Below are 16,047 nucleotides of genomic sequence, written 5' to 3'. Positions count from 1 at the left end.
GTCGTGTCATCGGCGAACTTAATAATATGATTCGATCTGTGCATTGCTGCACAGTCGTGAGTCAGCAGAGTGAACAGCAGTGGACTGAGCACGCAGCCTTGAGGAGCTCCAGTGTTCAGTGTGGTGGTGCTGGAGATGCTGTTCCCGATCCGGACTGACTGAGGTCTCCCAGTCAGGAAGTCCAGGATCCAGTTGCAGAGGGAGGTGTTTAGTCCCAGCAGGCTCAGCTTCCCAATCAGGTGCTGAGGGATGATTGTATTGAATGCTGAACTAAAGTCTATGAACAGCATTCGTACATAAGTGTCCTTATTGTCCAGATGGGTGAGGGCTAAGTGGAGGGCTGTGGTAATGGCATCGTCTGTGGAGCGGTTTGGACGATACGCGAACTGTAGGGGGTCAAGTGAGGGTGGTAGCTGGGTCTTGATGTGCCTCATGACGAGCTTCTCGAAGCACTTCATAACTATGGGTGTGAGTGCAACGGGACGATAGTCATTGAGGCAAGACACTGTAGACTTCTTTGGGACAGGAACGATGGTGGTAGTTTTGAGGCACGTAGGAACAACGGCGCTGCTCAGGGAAATGTTGAAGATGTCCGTAAAGACATCCGCTAGCTGTTCCGCACATTCTCTGAGCACAGTGCCAGGAATGTTGTCTGGTCCAGCAGCCTTCCGTGGGTTAACTCTGCATAGAGATCTCCTCACGTCGGCCGTGGATAGACAGAGTACCTGGTCGTCGGGACGAGGGATGGTCTTCCTTGGCGTAACGTTGTTCTGTACCTCGAACCGAGCGTAGAACTCGTTCAACGCGTCTGGGAGGGAGGCGTCGCTATCACAAGCAGGTGAAGCTGTCTTGTAGTTTGTGATCGCCTGTATGCCCTGCCACATGCGCTGGGTGTCTCCGCTGTCCTGGAAGTGGCTGTGGATTGCCTGGGCATGTGCACGCTTTGCCTCTCTGATGGCTCGGGACAGTTTGGCCCTTGCTGTTCTTAGGGCCACCCTGTCCCCTGTTCTGAAGGCTAGGTCCCTAGACCTCAGCAGAGCACGCACATTAGCAGTCATCCACGGCTTCTGGTTGGGGTGTGTAGTGATGGTCTTGGAGACGGTCACGTCATCAATGCACTTGCCGATGTAACTGGTCACCGCTGACGTGTACTCCTCCAAGTTGACGGAGTCGCCGTTGGTTGCAGCCTCCCTGAAGATATTCCAGTCAGTGCACTCAAAGCAGTCCTGAAGAGCAGAAGTGGCTCCTGCTGGCCAGGTTCTCACCTGCTTCAGAACCGGTTTTGAGCGTCTGACGAGTGGTCTGTATGCAGGAATTAGCATAACAGTGATGTGGTCTGAGTAGCCGAGGTGGGGGCGGGGCTCCGCACGGTACGCGCCGGGAATGTTTGTGTAAACAAGATCCAGCGTGTTTTCACCTCTCGTAGCAAAGTCCACATGCTGATGGAATTTAGGGAGCACTGACTTAAGATTTGCATGGTTGAAATCTCCGGCGATGATAAAAAGTCCGTCGGGGTGAACATTCTGTAGGTCGCTAATAGCTCCGTAAGTGCAGCCTGTGCAATAAATATTGTGTCTTATCTACACTTTTTACTGAAATTCAAAATATAAGCTGAATGTCAAAATACATGTACATATATTTCAAGTGACAGCAACACAATTCAAATGCAAATAAATAGAATAAATATATTAATCTAGCACATAGCACAAGATAATTGTTATAGCCGAATAACAGGCCGGTTGTTCAAGCTTTTGCTCAGGGACTGCAAGGAAGGTCTGTGTTTTCCCAACAGACTGAGCATTATACGATGAGGAGAGGCCTCCATTCAAAAACATCCGTTTCAAGTGTGCAATCAGCTGCTCGTGCTCTCTACCCTGCACCAACACAGGCAGCTTTGTGCGCCGGTAACGCGCGACCTCGGAGCAGCGCAGGCACATTCTGTCACTGCGCATGCGCACAGATTCACACATAGCTGCAATGCCATCAGTGAGTGAAGTTAAACAGGGTGAAAGAAGCAGTAGTAAACATTTACTTATGAAAACACTTTTTTGTTTAAAACATTAACCAACTTTTAAACAACAACAGTTAAAGAAGTAAGTTCTAAACACCCACTAATCCCTACTCTCTCACATAAGGAAAGTGAAACCTACATCACTAGCCATCCAACTATTTTTTAAAAATGTTTGTGTACAGTATATGTAGCACGATTTGTGCCTTTTGCATTCAAGGAATTTTACTCTGCATCTTAAATTGCATATAATTGAAATAAACCAATAAACCAAAATAAACCAAATCAAAGTAAATTCTATAGAAGTACAGAAAAATAGCTGAATTAATAATAAGGAATTAGTATGTTACAGTACTTGCAGTACATCCAAATTATATATATATATATATATATATATATATATATATATATATATATATATATATATATATATATATATATATATATATATACACACACACACACATATTGTAAATAGGTATCCCTGGTCTATTGTACTAGTGATATAGTGATATAGTGTATGATAATAAGGAGTAATAATTCTAGTGAATGGAAGACAAAAAATATAGCAAATCTGATGAAAAAACTGATGAAAATGTCCGAGGCTGTTCTGTGAGACTGTATGTGTGAATGTCTGTGAGTAAGTAAGTGTGTCAGCATGTGAAAATTTAAGCTAGCTGTCATCGCCGTGGGGCTGCTGCCTCAGAACTGCCTTCAGAATGTATCAAGTTTTGCTGCAGTTTGTTTACTCCTTGCTCAGGATTTATAACAAAAGTACAGCACAGGCTTTAGGTTTTCTCTGCCTGCTGTCTGTATCACACCACCTACACACAACACCAACACATTCATTGGATTAGTCAGGGGTCCTCTTTAGCTGCCCATTAACAGGTACAAACTCACACATCACCATCTACCATCCACAGTAACACTTGTGAAAATGTGAAAAATCTTAAAGTATTATTCTTCTGTTTCCAAACTATAAATTCACATTTTTTGAATGATGATGTGGGACAATAAAACATCATATGATGTTGTCCACCTGTGCATGCATATCATTTATTTAAAAGAAAAAAATATGTGATACTAAGGTATACTAGTAAGGTTTACTAACAAGGTTAGTAAACAGGTTGTTTTTATTCCCTTATTTTTCTACTCTGAATCCCAATGCATCAGATGATTTCTGCCTTTTAAATGAGTGACTGATTTGTTGTTGGTTTTTTTCTGTTGAAAGGGACTTTCTGCCTAGAGGCTCTGGCATTGTGACTCGCCGACCCCTAGTGTTGCAGCTGATCAACTGTCCAACAGGTAACAACAGATCAACATGCAAACTGGGTGTTTCTTTTGTGGCCCCTTAGAATAACCCCTTAGGATTCAATAAAAAAAAAGAGAACACAAAAAACAATGAAGTGAAACACACCAGCAAGTCCATCTTTGAATAACTAAAAAATAAATTACGATTTTCGAGTGGCCTAGTCAAAGTGTGGACTTAAATCTAATTGAGATACTGTGGCATGACTTTAAACAGGCCATTCATGCTTGAAAATCCTCCAAAATGGCTGAATTAAAACAATTCTGCAAATAAGCGTGGGCCAAAATTCATTGGTAGTTATTGCAAATGCTTATTTGTTGCCAGTTTTTGCAGTTGTGGCACAACCAGTTAACAGATTTAGGGGAAATTACTTTTCACATAGGGCAGGTAGGTTTGAATTCGAATTTTCAATTTCAATTTATTTGTATAGTGCTTTTAACAATTTGCATTGTCTCAAATAAGCTTTACAGAAGTATGGAAACAGAAGGGGGAGAAAAATATATATATATATATATACAATCCCGATTCCAAAAAAGTTGGGACACTGTACAAATTGTGAATAAAAAGAGAATGCAATGATGTGGAGGTTCAAATTTCAATATTTTATTCAGAATACAACATAGATGACATATCAAATGTTTAAACTGAGAAAATGTATCATTGATTGTTGATTTTAAATTTCATGGCATCAACACATCTCAAAAAAGTTGGGACAAGGCCATGTTTACCACTGTGTGGCATCCCTCTTCTGGAAAAGTCTGGGGACTGAGGAGACAAGTTTAGGAATAGGAATGTTGTCCCATTCTTGTCTAATATAGGCTTCTAGTTGCTCAACTGTCTTAGGTCTTCTTTGTCGCATCGTCCTCTTTATGATGCGCCAAATGTTTTCCACCAGGCGCTCGCATGCGAGCCCCAACCCCGGGCCTGGCTCCAGGGCGGGGCCCCGGTTGCGCCTTACCGGGCGACGTCACGGACCTTATTTTAAATTTTCTCATAAGGGGTTTTTTTGAACCGCTCTTTGTCTGGCCTGTCACCCAGGACCTGTTTGCCTTGGGAGACCCTACCAGGGGCAAAAAGCCCAAGACAACATAGCTCCTAGGATCATTCAGCTTTTTGCAGATGATGTTGTCCTGCTGGCTTCCTCAAATCAGGACCTTCAGCGTGCACTGGGACGGTTTGCAGCCGACTGTGAAGCGGCGGGGATGAGAATCAGCACCTCCAAATCCGAGGCCTTGGTTCTCAGTCGGAAAAGGGTGGCTTGCCCCCTTCAGGTTGGTGGAGAGCTCCTGCCTCAAGTGGAGGAGTTTAAGTATCTTGGGGTCTTGTTCACGAGTGAGGGAAGGATGGAGCGGGAGATCGACAGTCGGATTGGTGTATCTTCTGCAGTGATGCAGTCGATATACCGATCTGTTGTGGTGAAGAAAGAGCTGAGCCACAAGGCGAAGCTCTCTATTTACCGGTCGATCTACGTTGCTACCCTCACCTATGGTCATGAGCTTTGGGTCATGACCGAAGGGACGAGATCCCGGATACAGGCGGCCGAGATGAGTTTCCTCCGCAGGGTGGCTGGGCGCTCCCTTAGAGATAGGGTGAGGAGCTCGGTCACTCATCCCAACTAAACTACTGAAAGAAATGTTACATAAAGCTGGTGAGCCTCTTCTTAATATCATTAACTCCTTGTTATCTTTAGGTTATGTCCCAAAGTCTTTCAAGTTGGCAGTTATTAGGCCACTCATCAAAAAACCTAACTTAGACCCAAATGAACTATTAAATTACAGACCTATTTCACACCTTCCGTTTATGTATAAAATAATTGAAAAGGTTGTGCCTGTTCAACTGAGCTCCTTCTTACAGGAGAGCAACATCCTTGAAGAGTTTCAGTCAGGTTTCAGGCCCCATCATAGCACAGAAACAGCACTTGTTAAAGTTACAAATGACTTGTTCTTAGCTTCGGACCAAGACTGTATGTCCTTATTAGTTCTACTTGACCTTGGTGCTGCATTCAACACTATAGACCACAACATTCTAGATCGCTTACAAAATTACACAGGTATTCATGGACAGGCTTTAAGTTGGTTTAGATCCTACCTGTCAGACCGATACCATTTTGTAGAATTAAATGGTGAATCCTCCAGTTTATTACCAGTTAATCATGGGTTCCCTCAAGGATCAGTTCTAGGAGCTCTGCTTTTCTCGATATACATGCTTCCATTAGGGAACATTATTAGAAGACATGGGATTAGTTTCCATTGTTACGCTGATAACACACAGTTATATATCTAATCAAAGCCAGATGAAATAGCTACAGTGTCCAAATTAACTCAATGCCTTAGAGAGATAAAAGACTGGATGAGCTGCAACTTTCTGTTGTTAAACCCTGATAAGACAGAAATACTACTTATAGGCCCAAAAACCAGTACACAGAAACTCTCACAATTTAACTTCCATTTAGAGGGATGTACTGTTACTAGTAGCTTGACAGTGAAAGACCTTGGTGTTATATTAGACAGCAACTTGTCTTTTAAAAATCATATCGCTCATACTACCAAAACAGCCTTCTTCCACCTTAGGAATATTGCCAAGCTGAGAAACATCCTGTCTGTCTCTGATGCTGAGAAGCTAGTTCATGCATTCATGACCTCTAGACTGGACTATTGTAATGCATTACTAGGTGGTTGTCCTGCACCTTTAATAAATAGGCTACAGTTAGTCCAAAATGCAGCTGCCAGAGTTCTCACTAGGACAAGAAAGTATGACCATATAACCCCAATTTTATCATCTCTACACTGGCTACCTGTTAAGTTTAGAATTGATTACAAACTGCTGCTACTTACGTACAAGGCTCTTAATGGTTTAGCTTCCATGTATCTAACTAGTCTTCTAACACGTTACAATTCTTCACGCTCTCTGAGATCACAAAACTCAGGACTTCTGGTAGTTCCCAGAATATCGAAGTCTACTAAAGGTGGGGAGCTCATTTAGCTCCCAAACTTTGGAATAGTCTTCCTGATAGTGTTCGGGGCTCAGACACACTTTCCCAGTTTAAATTTAGATTAAAAACCCATCTCTTTTTTGTCAGGCGTACACATAATACATCCTATAATATCATGCACCAGTACATCAGACCTGCACATTTTTATGAACAGCAGATATGTTAATCCCTCTCCACTGCTTCTCTCTTTGTACCCATTCCGAGGCATCCAGACATTGTACCAGCTCCCAACGTCCTCTGTGGGACGTAGCCTTTGGACGTCCACTGAGACATCTCCAGTTAGACTCTATGATACTAAGGAGATCTGAAGTCCATGATCCTTACACCAATACAACATTTGTTTGACTGTATATTACAATCACACCCCCAGTGTCACCCATATGAGGATGGATCCCCCTTGAGTCTGGTTCCTCTCAAGGTTTCTTCCTTTACCAATTTAAGGGAGTTTTTCCTTGCCACTGCTGCCTGAGTCAACTCAGACTTGCTCATAGGGGGATAAATACATACACATTGTGAACTATATATATTTAAATCTTGAATTTTTTATTCTGTTAATTCTTTTTCTTTTATTATTTGTTATTTCTTTTATCATTCCTTATGTTTACCTTCTGCTCTAGGTTTATATTCTGTAAAGCTGCTTTGAGACAATGTCTATTGTAAAAAGCTCTATACAAATAAACTTGAATTGAATTGAATTGAATATACCTTTCAGCATTGATGGTGCCTTTCCAGATGTGTAAGCTGCCCATGCCACACGCACTCATGCAACCCCATACCATCAGAGATGCAGGCTTCTGAACTGAGTGCTGATAACTTGAGTTGTCCTTGTCCTCTTTAGTCCGGATGACATGTCGTCCCAGTTTTCCAAAAAGAAATTTTGATTCGCCCATGTTGTGATTTCCATTACAGTAGCATTCCTGTATGTGATGCAGTGCCGTCTAAGGGCCCGAAGATCACGGGCATCCAGTATGGTTTTCCGGCCTTGACCCTTATGCACAGAGATTGTTCCAGATTCTCTGAATCTTTGGATGATATTATACACTGTAGATGATGATAACTTTAAACTTTTTGGAAATCTGAAAAACTCCTTTCTGATATTGCTCCACTATTTTTTGCTGCAGCATTGGGGGAATTGGTGATCCTCTGCCCATCTTGACTTCTGAGGGACACTGCCACTCTGAGAGGCTCTTGTTATACCCAATCATGTTGCCAATTGACCTAATAATTTGCAAATTGGTCCTCCTGCTGTTCCTTATATGTACATTTATCTTTTCCGGCCTCTTATTACTACCTGTCCCAACTTTTTTGGAATGTGGAGCTCTCATGAAATCCAAAATGAGCCAATATTTGGCATAACATTTCAAAATGTCACACTTTCAACATTTGATATGTTATCTATATACTATTGTGAATACAATATAAGTTTATGAGATTTGTAAATTATTGCATTCCTTTTTTATTCACAATTTGTACAGTGTCCCAACCTTTTTGGAATCAGGTTTGTATATAAATATACAATTACATTTTTTTTTAACTTAAAGTTTTAAATACTATATATCTATCCCTATCCCTAATAAGCAAGCAGAAGGTGACAAGCAAAAACTCCCTGAGATGATATGAGGAAGAATCCTTGAGAGGAACCAGGCTGAGAAGGGAACCCATCCTCATTTGGGTTACACTGGACAGGAAATAATTAAAATGTAAATAATGTTATTTCTACAACAGTTTATAATAGTGCAACCGAGAGCTCCTGAGTAACTAATGGGTCATCGTAAACTCTGAGTTCATCATAGACATAATTGCTGATAAAGACCAGACCATAGAGCTGACTGACACAACATCCGAGACAGTCTCCGGGCGGCCCCTTCCACAAAACTCACATGAGTCTCCAGGGAAGAGACCCCATCAGGATTGACAAAGTACTGTAGCTCCATAAGAAGAGATGTCAGGCTAGGAACTCTGATCAGACTAGGAACACTGCGAGCTCAGGAGTGGCATATACAGCTCAACAGAGAGAGAGAGAGAGAGAGAGAGAGAGAGAGAGAGAGAGAGAGAGAGAGAGAGAGAGAGAGAGAGAGAGAGAGAGAGAGAGAGAGAGATTGTTAAGTATGACTGTAATCAGGTGATGGACAAGGAAAATTATTTTCAAAGTCAGGGACTCTGGCAAGAATAGCTACAGTACGACAGCATAACTAAAGGGCTAAAGCCAGAAGGTGACACAGACATGGGGGTCTACTGGGAATTAAAGCATCCCACCACTCCACAGTTTGAAAACCTGAGCCTCTTGTGAGGGTTGGAAGCTGACAGCATCCAGACATCCCAGTTCACCAAACTTCGTCAGCTTTTCTTCTTTAATAAATGAAATCATCATTTTTATTAAATCTTTGAATTTTGCATTTACATTAAATTTCATTTACTTTAATTAAATTAAAATGTAATTATATTTACATTAAATATCATTTGCTTGGTGGACAATTACTTTTTCACAGAACTGTAATATATATATACTGTATACTGTATACTATGGATTGGTGACAAAACTGTATTTATTGTGCAAATGTGTGCAATACGGTGGATTAGTGATTAGCACGTTCGCCTCACACCTCCAGGGTTGGGGGTTCAATTCCCGCCTCCGCCTTGTGTGTGTGGAGTTTGCATGTTCTCCCCGTGCCTCGAGCGTTTCCTCCGGGTACTCCGGGTTCCTCCCCCGGTCCAAAGACATGCATGGTAGGTTGATTATATGGCACAGGCTCAGGCTCCCCGTGACCCGAGAAGTTCGGATAAGCGGTAGAAAATGAATGAATGAATGAATGAATGAATGAATGAATGAATGAATGAATGTATGCAATATATGTAATATGTGGTGTACAATAATCTAGCTGAGGCAGTGGGTGTTGTGCAGAAAAGTCCAGGTTCTAGTCCTATGTGTCCCAGTTGAGAGCCAGAATTGCGCTTCCCTGTAAGCAACAAAGAAGAGTCCATTATCAATTGACATCAGTAGCCCAATATTTTAAGCACTGAACCACGCCTGCCCTCAACAAGCTATAAATCATAAAATCATCCAATTTCATTCATAAAGTCATGATTTATTTGTAGAATATGCTGAGTTTCTTCACTGCAAAGGGAAAAAGTTCACTGATTTTGAGGAAGTGCGTCAGGAGATCGAAGCAGAAACAGATCGCATCACTGGACAGAACAAAGGCATCTCTCCTGTACCCATCAACCTGAGAGTCTACTCTCCAATTGGTAAGTCATACATCACATACACAAACAAGATTAACTGTATAATGGACCAGGTTAAAGCACATGTGACAGATTCAAAATGCATTACAATAAAAGCTTTTCAAAAAGCAATTTGGGGACCAGACAAATGCTGCCAGAAGGTCAAAAGTGATGGTCATCATTCTTCTTAAAAGTTTAAGGCACATAAACCAATTTTTCTTCCTTTCCAGTATTGAATCTGACTCTGGTGGACTTGCCTGGAATGACCAAAGTTCCGGTGGGGGACCAGCCAGCTGATATTGAATTCCAAATCAGGGAAATGATCATGCAGTTTGTTACAAAGGAGAACTGTCTCCTGTTGGCCGTTTCTCCTGCCAACTCAGACCTCGCCAACTCAGATGCCCTCAAGATTGCCAAGGAAGTGGACCCTCAAGGTGTGAAATACAGTGTTTAATACATATATGTCTTGCAGTCACGTCTAGTGTGTTTTGCTTCTGAGTGACCACATCTTGAACGGCCAAATACACAGAATGTGTAATACGTGTTTGGGGTATTCATTTTTAATTTTTGTGTGACTTTGCATGTGTATGTGTGAATGTGTGTCTTTGAGCAGGTGTTAGAACGATTGGTGTGATAACTAAACTGGACCTGATGGATGAGGGCACCGATGCACGTGAAATCTTGGAGAACAAGCTTCTTCCTTTGCGCAGAGGTAAACTTCACTCACAGAAGTTCACTTTGTCCCCAGTTTAAAATTTGATGTGTATCATCGCTGAGATAGCAAGTTATTTTTGAGTCATCTCTGAGATACAGAGGGTACTTTTCATTGATGTTTCTTTCTGAAAGTGAATATCCATCTTCATCTTTAGAAACATCAGAATAAAAAATATACTGCTATAGATCAGGGGTTCTCAATTATTTCTACCCAGTGACCTCTTCCACTAAAAAAAAAAATCACTGATTCGTAAAGAAAATTTCCTGGCTTAAGGTTTCCCAGTTCAAACAGAAGCTTAGCATACTATCAATGTTGAATAAGACATGTTTTCCTCCTGTCCATGTTGGAGTTCTCTCATCCAAGCTCTTTATCCACTTTGTGTAATGATTTCCAATTATGTGCTGCTCTCGATCTACTGTTACCCTGAGCAGAGTGATTAAAGGTTGCTAAAGATAATCATATTCATAATTCATACATTGTCCTCATTAACTTTGGTCAGGATCGCACTTGGCCAGAGGCAGAGATACACACAAATATACACACTCACATACACAGTCATGGAAATTCACACACAGAAGCGTGATCTTAGCTAATCCACCTACTGGCATATCTTTGGAAAGTGGGAGGAAACTAGAGAACTCAGAGGAAATCACATGAACAGTGAAGAACATGTAAAAATATGAACATGCAGTAAGCCAAGCTCACTGCACTCTGCCACAGACCCTGGAGATGTGAGGTGCCAACACTACCAACTGCACCACATAATTATAAATACACCATAAATACACCATTTAGACAAAAATGTTGAAAGCCTGTACAATCTACCCCAGCACACACTTTTTAAATGTATTATTAAAATTATAGTAATGTTTTGCATTTTTGAGTTAGTTAGATGATTAAAACTATATGAATATCCAGGATTAATTGTAAACCCCAGCTAAAGTATGAGCAGTGTGAAACATCAAACAAGATAATACAGGATTCTGGTTAGCCAGGGATTACAATGCATCTGGGGTAAATATTCAAAGTGTAAAAAGCACTATTGAGAATCCCAGCTTTAAACCTCATAACATACAAGCCTGTGATCTGGCTCACTGACATCTGATGCCCCCTGTAGGCTACATTGGAGTTGTGAACCGGAGTCAGAAAGATATTGATGGAAAAAAGGACATTACTGCTGCCATGGCAGCCGAGAGGAAGTTCTTCCTCAGCCACCCTTCCTATCGCCACCTGGCTGATCGCATGGGGACCCCTTACCTGCAGAAAGTCCTCAATCAGGTAAGAGACAGTGGATTTAATTTTACAATTAAACATTTGCTTTAAAGCTCAATGTGTCATTTTGTATAGAATAGCAAATACAGTTCCAACTAGCTAAAACTATAGGAATAAAAGACTATTTGGCACATCATAAGATATTTTAATAATACACATAAGATATTTTAATAATACTTCAAGTAGAAAATCAAGCAAGATGATTCACAGGCAGAGTAAACAAATCTGTTATAATTTCACATTAGCAGACTATACTCTAGAAACAAACTCCAAATTTGCAGGAAAACAGCAAGGTTTTACAATGATAGAATAAATAAGGAAGTGTTGGGGTAATAAAGTCTTTGTTTGTAATTATGGTTAACTATCATCACAGTCATTATTCAAATGAACACAAACTCTTCTTGTTGAACTGTAAATGCAACCACATGAGTTGCTTAGATTAACATCTGCATGTGGATTTTCTATTTGAAGCAACTGACCAATCACATTCGAGACACACTGCCAGGGCTGAGGAACAAGTTGCAAAGTCAGCTGTTGTCCATTGAGAAGGAAGTGGAAGAATACAAGAACTTCCGCCCAGATGACCCCTCCCGCAAGACCAAAGCCCTTCTTCAGTTAGTCAAATTGTTGTGCTGTCATTATTTTTTAAAAATCTAGCATGTATTAAATGTGTATATACATGTGTGATAAGGTTAATTCTGGTTGATAATTCATTTTCATGAACATTCATTCAGCATATACTGTACATGAGCTCCTAGGTATCAGGCAGCTGCTGCTCTCTTTTCTTACAGAATGGTTCAGCAGTTTGCAGTGGATTTTGAGAAGTGTATCGAGGGATCTGGTGATCAGATCGACACTTATGAGCTGTCAGGGGGAGCCAGGATCAACCGTATTTTTCATGAGCGTTTCCCCTTTGAACTGGTCAAGGTGATTATAAGGAATTCCTTTGAATAATTTCTCTTACATGGGGCAGTTCACTTCACATAACTTGACAGTTTGTAATTGTTAAGCGTGATCTGTTGTCTGCAAGGCAAATTTAATATACTGTAGATGGTTTTCTCTCCCATTCCCACACCACTACCATTACACAAACATCAGTGCAAAAAGCATAACTGTGCAACTCTGTTCTGGCTAAGGGTGGAGAACATTTCCTGACCAGAAAATTGTAAATAGAAGCCCAAAGTGGAGAAAATATTGAGATATATTACTGTACATGCCAATAGATGGACAGTGGACGGAACAGATCATTGAACAGCTAGTTTAAAAACACTGAAATCTTGCTTTATAGCACATAAATCAAATTAAATCAAATAAACTGCAGTCCTCATGTCTATAATGATTACATTGAAAATATGTGTGCACAACAGTGACAACAAAAAAAGGAAATAAATGTGTCCCCAGTTCTTAAATAATAGATTTTTGGGCTAAAGCCTTTGTGCAGATGGTGAGATGCAGTTGGCCTGGGAATTCAGGCAAACATGGTTAATGATATCAGCTCTACTGTACGAATCTCACACACAGGAAACACACAGATATATTTTTTGTTATAATGACATCACTTTGTTCTTCCTGTCTTTTGAATGTGTAGATGGAATTTGATGAGAAAGAGTTGCGCAAGGAAATCAGTTATGCTATTAAAAACATCCATGGTATCAGGTGAGCATACACACAAACAAACACATACACACAAACACACATACACACAAAGACACACAGACAGACAGACAGACAGACAGACAGACAGACAGACACACACACACACACACACACACACACACACACACACACACACACACACACACACACACACACACCCCACACCTACACTTCCAATACATTTAATGTCTAGTATCCTAGCCAATAAGCTCTGATTATGCAAAGCACAAAAAACTGTATATTACTGTCCAATAGGCTGATGATTATTTCTTTTTTTTTCTAATTTGTGGCACCATTTTTTATTTTTTAGAAATTGTTATACTAGAAACAGACTTCATCAGGATCAGGAAATCTACATTGGTGTGGGTTATATTGTATATTACATAACTAAATATAATATATAAAACATGAAACATGAAAGTCATGGAAATGTGAAAGCACACCCTCCATAAATTCTGATTTTATTTAAGGCCTGAATAAAAATTTTGTGTTTTTCAGCAACATCTATAAACAAACAAACAAACAAACAAACAAACAAAAACCCATTAAGGATTTCATGAAAGGGTGTCAAGGAAAAAGCTCTTCTCTTTTCTCTTTAAAAAGTATATGGTTTCACAGCTTAGGCTTAAGCTGATGCAATGGATTTTATGTATTGTGCTGCTGCCACTGATGCTTGATTGGATAACTGTATGAATGAGCTGGCTAAGTGAAATTAAGAAGCTATTATTTTCATTTTGAAAATACATAGCTGATGTAGTAAAGAGTGAAATGGAACATCATTCCTCCAGGAACTAAATAAAGACACACAATGATCTACAAAGTAAACTATCAGTTACAAAGTAAATCTAACCTATAACTTGCATGTTTGCAGCCTTGTGCAAACAGTGCAAGAAAAAAGACAGATGTACTTGTGTTCATTTTATAGTGGCTATGTGTAAATTGACAAGCATTTCTCTTATATATTGCAAGTAAGTAATATTTATGTCAAGTAAGGGTCTCTCTCTCTCTCTCTCTCTCTCTCTCTCTCTCTCTCTCTCTCTCTCTCTCTCTCTCTCTCTCTCTCTCTCTCTCTTTCTCTTTTTATATCTCTCTCTGTCTCTCGTTGCCCAGGACTGGCCTCTTCACCCCTGATATGGCCTTTGAGACGATTGTGAAGAGACAGATAGCTAAGATCAAAGAGCCATGTCAGAAATGTGTGGACATGGTCATCTCTGAACTGGTAAATACAGTCAGACAGTGTACTAAAAAGGTAAGCCAACATATGCGTGCTTATCACAATTTTTTTTTACAGACTAATAAACAGGGAAGTTATTTAGTGGGTGATTTACTCATTTAATAATGTCACATGAACTGATTGACATATGTTTTAACATAAACTTAAAAGCATGAAGTTTATCAGATGTCAGATTATTGTCCTGTTTATGTGATTAACAATTTGAACACATTAACATTGTTCTCTACGATAGAACTGCTACCACAATGTATTGCAAAATTAATATTCAAGTAATATTTTAAATTTAATGATAACGGATAAGCTTTAATATGGTCTAGTTTTTGCTTTTTGTACTCGGTCTACACACAAAAGTAAATATGTGTCCATGACCCAATGTCATATTCTTAAAGTAGTAGTTTATTTTAAATGTGTGCTTTGTTTTGTGCTAAACAGCTTGCTCAGTATCCAATGCTGAGGGAGGAAATGGAGAGGATTGTCACACAGCATATTAGAGATAGAGAGAGTCGCACAAAGGACCAGGTTGGACTATATTATGAACAAACTAACCTATTCTAAAGGACTACAACAAGCATGTGGACTCCTTATAAAACAATGCATACAACTGCATGTCATGTTCTCATTTTTCTTTGTAGGTGATGCTTTTGATCGACATTGAGCTGGCCTACATGAACACCAACCATGAAGATTTCATTGGTTTTGCCAAGTAAGATCATATGGCTTTATTAAACATTGTGTATAGTTTCTATACAGCATAGTTAAAAATTTATTTGTTACTGTGTTGTACAATTTGATGTGAATTTGTTGGTATTTGCTTGACAGTGCCCAACAGAGAAGTAGTCAGATGAGTAAAAAGAAGGCTGCAGGGAATCAGGTACAGTAGGCATCAGCAGCCCACCTACACAAATTGAACATTTTTTCTACTGTATTTTGGTTAACCAGAAACCATTATAACATTCTTCTTATAATGGACATTAATGAATGTTTTAAATATGTAGTTAAAAGTTAAAAGTATTTCAGTATCTATAACAATAGGTTAATTTTAAATTACCTCTTCAGGCTTCTGTAAAATATATTCATTCTTCATTATTCAGCCCTTAAACTTAGCTAAACCCTGAGTCTGAATCAATTTCCGCATCTCTATTCAGTGTCCATTTTGCTTAAAATACAGCTACATACATAGATATTGTCAAAAGAGTGTTTGGGGCAGACATTGTGAAGGAAATATTTGTTAATTTGCCCACTGTAATTGGAATATTTCTCATACACAGTAGAGTGCCTTAAAAATTGACAATCATCTCCTTTCAGACACTTTATCACACTATACTATATCATTCACTGAACACTAAAACATGTGGCATGATAGAACACTTTAAATGTTTTGGACACCCTAATGATTGTGTTATACAGTCTATTATTAGAAGCGCACTTATTACTTAAACTTGTTGATTGTGTCACTGAGTGGCATGCATCTATAAGTTATGTCTCCTCTGTATTTCTTTTTGCTCCTCTACTTGTGTCTACTTTCTGTCGCACTTTTCTTTTCACTCTGTCTTTTTCAGCTATCTAATTACCTCTTTTAAACCCTTTCCCTTGCTTTACCAATGTTGCTATGAAAATGGCAAATCAGGATGAGATAATG

General features: G+C 39.7%; 1 protein-coding gene across 4 annotated transcripts in view; it reads left to right on the top strand.

The window, feature by feature from the left end:
* dnm1b (dynamin 1b) overlaps positions 1-16,047 on the top strand; it is a 35,274-nt gene that overhangs the window by 2,370 nt on the left and 16,857 nt on the right. For all 4 annotated transcript variants that reach the window (XM_027145567.2, XM_027145563.2, XM_027145569.2 and 1 more), the window contains exons 2-14: positions 3,240-3,313; positions 9,406-9,555; positions 9,762-9,965; positions 10,145-10,243; positions 11,364-11,524; positions 11,990-12,132; positions 12,310-12,445; positions 13,107-13,174; positions 14,285-14,423; positions 14,841-14,927; positions 15,041-15,111; positions 15,228-15,279; positions 16,036-16,047. In XM_027145567.2, the coding sequence (XP_027001368.2) occupies positions 3,240-3,313; positions 9,406-9,555; positions 9,762-9,965; positions 10,145-10,243; positions 11,364-11,524; positions 11,990-12,132; positions 12,310-12,445; positions 13,107-13,174; positions 14,285-14,423; positions 14,841-14,927; positions 15,041-15,111; positions 15,228-15,279; positions 16,036-16,047 (1,396 nt within the window). The remainder of the gene's footprint in view (positions 1-3,239; positions 3,314-9,405; positions 9,556-9,761; positions 9,966-10,144; positions 10,244-11,363; positions 11,525-11,989; positions 12,133-12,309; positions 12,446-13,106; positions 13,175-14,284; positions 14,424-14,840; positions 14,928-15,040; positions 15,112-15,227; positions 15,280-16,035) is intronic.

The sequence above is a fragment of the Tachysurus fulvidraco genome, chromosome 9 (assembly GCF_022655615.1).
Source record: "Tachysurus fulvidraco isolate hzauxx_2018 chromosome 9, HZAU_PFXX_2.0, whole genome shotgun sequence".
In the NCBI taxonomy this organism is placed as follows: Eukaryota; Metazoa; Chordata; class Actinopteri; order Siluriformes; family Bagridae; genus Tachysurus; species Tachysurus fulvidraco.
The sequence above is the reverse complement of the archived record's forward strand: the minus strand, read 5'-3'. Positions and strand labels throughout refer to the sequence as shown.